Source organism: Amblyomma mixtum, chromosome 3 (genome assembly GCF_055824585.1).
Source record: "Amblyomma mixtum isolate Tamu chromosome 3, ASM5582458v1, whole genome shotgun sequence".
Taxonomy (NCBI): Eukaryota; Metazoa; Arthropoda; class Arachnida; order Ixodida; family Ixodidae; genus Amblyomma; species Amblyomma mixtum.
This window is the reverse complement of record NC_143014.1, coordinates 184,011,145-184,016,962: the sequence shown is the minus strand read 5'-3', so window position 1 is coordinate 184,016,962 and position 5,818 is coordinate 184,011,145. Positions and strand designations below refer to the sequence as shown.

General features: G+C 49.0%; 1 protein-coding gene across 1 annotated transcript; it reads left to right on the top strand.

Moving 5' to 3' along the window:
* Positions 1-295: 295 nt before the first annotated feature.
* On the top strand, positions 296-5,039 carry LOC149352960 (nose resistant to fluoxetine protein 6-like). The gene is made up of 5 exons (XM_089575740.1): positions 296-450; positions 3,368-3,488; positions 3,912-4,098; positions 4,204-4,346; positions 4,700-5,039. The coding sequence occupies exons 1-5, from the start codon at positions 296-298 to the stop codon at positions 4,880-4,882; spliced, it is 789 nt and encodes a 262-aa protein (XP_089431866.1). The 3' UTR covers positions 4,883-5,039.
* Positions 5,040-5,818: the final 779 nt, after the last annotated feature.

Below are 5,818 nucleotides of genomic sequence, written 5' to 3'. Positions count from 1 at the left end.
AAATGACGGAAGCTTGGGTATCGCGAAGGGGCGCGTACGAAGGGGCGTCTTCGTAATATCGTGAAAAAATGTGAAAGAAGGAGCCTGGTTGCTTGCGTTCTTTTTGTACTCTGCTGATATCGGTTCTTTGGCTTCTCTTCCTCTCTGCTTGGACGCTTGACTTGCCGTCCCGAAGGCGTCAAGCAGCGCCTGTTTACCCCACATTAACGCTGACATGAGGCACAGAGGTCTAGCCAGATCTTGTGTACAAACTCGGGATAAGCAAAAGATACTTTCTCCCTGCCTCTCTGGCTTCATGAGCAATGCGTTCGCTTCTGCTGATCGCAGGAAGCCCGTCGCCGGAGTGGTCTGCCTGGTCGTCGTCGCAGTGGGCGCCTGCGTCGCCGTGGGCGTCCAGCACTACCTCAACGCCTTCGAGCCCCTGCCGTACACGCACATATCTGACATTGAGTGAGTGGCACGGTTCATTCACCTGGCAGGACGCACGTGAGACTTAGTACGGGTAGCAGGGGTGAGCCGTCGCGCACCGACGTGCAAACTGTACGCGGCTGAGACGCCAGCTGTTCGCACGTGTCCGACCTTTGCGTTTCCGGTTGCCGCGGTGATACCATGTGATACTGCGTACATTGCCTGCAACGAGCTCTGTGTTAGCTGACTGCTTCTTCTGGGCGTTTAACTTCACAGTAAAAAGCAAATTAAATGAGTATCATCATCAGCAGCAGCCTGACTAAGTCTACTGCAGGACAAAGCCCTCTCCCATATCTCTCTAATTACCCCTGTCCTGTGCCAATTGCGGCCACCCTCTCCCCGCAAACTTCTTAATCTCATCCGCCCACCTAACTTTCTGCGCCCCCTGCTACGCTGGCCTTCTCTCGGTAGGTATCCCGTCCGTTGCGCTACAGACTTCAAAGGAGTATTACACTAATTTCTGGCTTGCGTGTTTTCTTCTTTCAAATGATGTTTGGGGCATTAATATACATGGATCACCCCGCAGTATTCCCCTACGGCCACTAAATAATGAATAATTTAATTAATTCTTTATGATGTTTCGGTTTCATCAACCGACCGATGGTTGGGACGTATAAGGTGTTCAAAACTTGAGGCATGAAAAACTGCGATATAGTCACAGATACGTAGTTTTAACTCACTACTACGCTTAAGCCACGCTGCTTGCAGAGCCGGAATGACAACGACCGCCGTATCAGCTGTTGAGTGGTACGTTATATTGCGTTTTTTTTTTTTTTTTTCACGCATGCCCACGTGGCCTAAAAGCACCTTACACGTCACAGCCACCGTTCGGTCGACGAAACCGAAACAGCGTGATAGAGGAATTCCAGTTATAAATTACTTAGCGGTCTTAGGCGAATACCGCGCGGAGGAATTATTACAGGCAAGAAAACATGCAGCTAAAATTAGATGCATGTCGATAGTCATTCTAAAACCTAGAGTGGCTTTGTTTCTTCGCGGCATCTTTTTATTCCAGCTGCATGAACTTCCAAGAACTTCTAAGCATCGTCATACTGATTAGGCTTACAACGGTCTAAAGTTCGCCGCACGAGCTCTTCTCGGTCCGAGTTACTCGATGTAGCAGCAATACCATTTCCGTGAGCGCGGCGATAGTGACGGATTGGTCATCGGAGCTGCGGGAAAAATGTTCTGCGGCACAAATCGTACCGCGCGGCCGGAAGCCATTTATGTCACGTGAAACGCGTCACGGGATCTCGTCTGGCCACGTTACTTCGACCTTCACATGAGTGTTTTTTTATGCTTTACCTGGGGAGAAGTGCGCAGCAAGTTCGCCAGAGTACGATCTCATCAAAGTGGTGACAACTAACGCTCTATTTCAGACTAATGCGGGTGCGCTGTCGACCGCAACTTGAGCCACTTCTGTCAACAACTTGGCTGTTGTGCGAGCCCTTAGGCTTATGACGGTTGGGCATCTGAAATGGGGTGATATTTGGCCAACGGGGCCTTCTACTGAATACACAACTGCATGGCTATTGTCAAATCACTCGCAACCGCGGTTTCAATATAAAGATTTTGAGGGCAGTTTTTGTTGACTACGTGGAGGCAACAGTTCTGAACTGTCAGTGGCGCAGTGCTCGATCGACTCCGTGGCGTTTTGTATTGCTAATTCTCATACTAGAAGGTCTGAGTGTGGCCCACGCATGATCGTCAGAAGTTGTTATGTTGTCATTTTTTTTTTTTAAAGAGGGAGACACTCCGGCTGTAGCAGGAATTTATTGCAGATCATAAGTTCGGGCTTGCACTGGTTTACATTCACGTTGCTACCATGCTGCTGTTGTCACACTGGGCTTGTGTGAGCGCAGACCTGTCTACAGATGCTGGACCTCATTACAAGAACGCTGGCTCGTTGAGGTTTCTACCCGCGGCGGTGAACCCTACTTCATTCAAATAATATTTCCACGATGAACGTATATCATTGAAACAACACGTAGAAAAGGTGGAGACAGTCCTGTCCTCGCCTTTCTACGTGTTGTTTTAAAGCTGAGTTCGTCTTTCAGATATTAATTCTTACAGACTGGCCCCCCCAGTCTACGAATTTAGGATTCAAATAAATCCGAAACACATTGTTTTAATGTTCCGCATATGGCACGGTGTGGAGCTGCTCCAGATTGCATTTTGTAGTAAACTCGCCTATGGAACAAACTGATTTAAAGGCTGAAATGTAATCTCATTAGCATGTCACATTTTCTTGAGACAAGTGCCCCAGTTCATGGTTTATACTGCGGGGAGTACAACGGAAAATAAGTGGAAGCATTGCTCCGTAGTCCCGGCGTACCATATGCACAAGAGGCCAAATAGTTAACAGCTAAATTATCTTTAGGTGAGCTACAATTTGGCCCACGCGGGCAAGTTTTTTAGTCATAGAGATAAGACTATGAAGTGTAGATAACCATGCCCCATTTTTCACTCTATATTGCGATGTGTAGTTTCTACGGGAAGCTGTCGGCTAAATCACTCATAGTACAGACAGCAATTCAGACTGCTAGTCAGTCTTAACTGCAGATAGTGCATGCGTTTGAGTTTCAGTTTAATGGGGGTTTTTGCTGCTTCGGACGCGCGTATTATTATCATCATTAGCTAGAAAACACTTGCGAGTTGGTACTTCGTAATTATCGAATAGTATTTTTTGATTACTTGTGAACACGTCCTGCCAGCGCCACCTCTTTAAACAGCCTCCGTCGGAAACTTCTGGCGGTTCGATCGAAGGTTATTTATGTGTAGTTCCGTACCTTTTCTTGAAATCGGCAGCAGCCCGTTAACCTATGTACGGCACAAATGAAGCTACGGCTCACACGTTTCTCCTTTCATCGATCGGTGACTGTTATGAATTTTTTTGCAGTCTCTTCTTCAAAGGCCATGCAGCCATGTATTTGTGGCCGACAGGCCACCTGACCTGCTTCGTGGCCGGAGTCCTTGTGGCTTTCTGCTTTCACAGGTACAGCCATGTCAGGTTTGGAAAGGTACGCACTTGGTCTGTCTTTATAGTTTTGGAGCAAAATACATAAAACGTGCTTGTTCTGTATAGTTACATTCCCGCACCTGTACCAATATTTATTTTAAACTCTTCGCTTGCTGTGCGGGGGACATCTTCGGAACGCATAAAATACTTTGGTTATTTGCCTTGAGGATGCAATGTACTGTATCGTCGCATGTTTGCTCATGCTCCGTCCTAAAATAATATACATCATTAAGGGGCCCTTAACAGGCGATGAATGTTGAACAGAATTCGAAAAATAAAACACTGAGAAGCGCAGTACCGGTGTTTTCACGTCCGTCGAAGTCGCGTGAAGCTGTGGCAAAAACGGCTTCGATGAACCACCATCATTTTTGCCTGCCATGACCGCATGCACGAAGGCCTACAAACGACGTTCTTCGTTCCCCATGTCACGTACGCCGTGTGCTGGCTGCTAAGCGTAGCTGGGGGTCTCGCAGTGGTGTACTTTGTCTTCGACTGGAACCACCGCGGAGCGTACGTGCAAGCCTGGGCCTCCACATACGCCGGCCTGCACAGGCTTGTCTGGGCGACGGCCGTCTGCTGGGTCGTGTTCGTCTGCGCCACCGGACAGGCCGGTGCGTCTCTGTTCAAATCCATTTTCTAGGCCTCGATCGGCGTGTACATTACGCGCAGATTGTCTGAACAACAGTCGCGTGACGGAACTACGCTTTTATGTGCAGCGCTCGTGAACCGGCTGCTCTCGCTGGACGTCTTTGTGCCTCTGAGTCGGCTAACGTACTGCGGGTACCTGGTGCAGATGCTCGTTATCTCTACGAGGCTGGTCACACTGCGGCATTCGGTGTACTACACGCAATGGTCCATGGTTGGTATCTTCTTTTTCCCAGCTAGTTAGGCGTTGTAGTTCGTTTTCGATCACTCGTGTGAAATACACTCCGCGAGCATCCATCTGTCTCGCCGTGGCACTGTATGCACTTTTATATGTCTTTATATCTCATTGGTTTGGCGGTGGTTTTGTGTGCATGCTTCTGTACACGTGTGTGTCCGAGCGTGTGTATTTATATAGGGTCAGTAAAATGGCCATTGTAGACAGCTGTCGAACATCTCAGCTTGTTGAACCAAAGGTGATAGAGAAACACTCATTACAATGATAGTAATCGTTAGTGGAAAGCCTAACACTTGTGGCCATTGTGGCTCCTAATGATTCGTTCTCTGCAGGTGCGGGACTACCTGGGCCACACAGTGCTTATCTCCATGTTCGCGTACCTGATGTACCTTCTGTGCGAGTGCCCCACCGTCAAGCTGAGCAAGATGGCCCTGAACGGTCTCACGCGCGCCTTCAGCCGAGGTGGTAAAAAGGGTTCTCAAGACTCGCTCAATCAGAACTGCTGCCGCCTATAAGGCTGCCTTGCTCACTGAGTGCGTCTAGAAGCATGGCTCTCAGTTTTGGACGCAGGCCCCTGCCCTCGAGTGGTGGGTTTTCTCGATTCTGCACTCGGCACAGTCAGCTGCTCTGTATGCAGTATATTTCACGTAAATCGTGAAACACATCCACCAATGTTACGGCGTAAGCTCAAACAAGACACTCGACTCAAGTCACTCGACCCATGTATCATTGTGCGCGCATCTGCGCGCCTTCCACAAGAAGGCGCCGACCGACAAGATCGATATTGCGCTACGAAAGCGGCCATATGCTGAACAAAGCTTCCCTAGCTTCCATTCCAAGAATATCATTGTGGAGTAAGCCGTTCTTCAGACGCATTGAAGAGGAGTGCTGCTGCAGCATTTATGAAGCTCAACATTGCCAATGCTCTAAGGTGTCCAAATTCTGCATGAAAGACTGGACAGTGGGAGTCATAACGTGAAAGTGAGGCAGAGTGACAAAGAAATGCCCCCAAAAAGCTGGACGACTTTTAATAAGATGGCCCGTCTAGGAGGACCTTGACAAAAACCTGTCCTCCTGATGAAACGACGGTCAGTCTTTCTCGGGCGCTTCCACTTCGTTCGGCCTTAGTTCAACGCCCTCAGAAAGACGAGCTGTAGTGGTCTCGCCACCGACCATCGACTCACAGTCGCATAAAACTCCCTTCATGGTATACGAAAATAACAATACACCATTTTACTCATCCCGGAGCACATAGGCCGCCGCGGTGGCTCAGTGGTTATGGTGCTCGGCTGCTGACCCGAAAGACGCGGGTTTGATCCCGGCCGCGGCGGTTGAATTTCTTTGGAGGAGAAATTCTAGAGGCCCGTGTACTGTGCGATGTCAGTGCACGTTAAAGAACCCCAGGTGGTCGAAATTTCCGGAGCCCTCCACTACGGCGTCTCTCATAGCCT

What these genes read in the sequence shown, in the direction of transcription:
- LOC149352960 (XM_089575740.1), top strand. Translation starts at nt 296, where the DNA reads ATGAGCAATGCGTTCGCTTCTGCTGATCGCAGGAAGCCCGTCGCCGGA. An exon ending in GCCATGTCAGGTTTGGAAAG is followed by an intron (nt 3,489 to 3,911) that starts GTACGCACTTGG and finishes TTCGTTCCCCAT; the next exon opens with GTCACGTACGCCGTGTGCTG. An exon ending in ACTACACGCAATGGTCCATG is followed by an intron (nt 4,347 to 4,699) that starts GTTGGTATCTTC and finishes CGTTCTCTGCAG; the next exon opens with GTGCGGGACTACCTGGGCCA.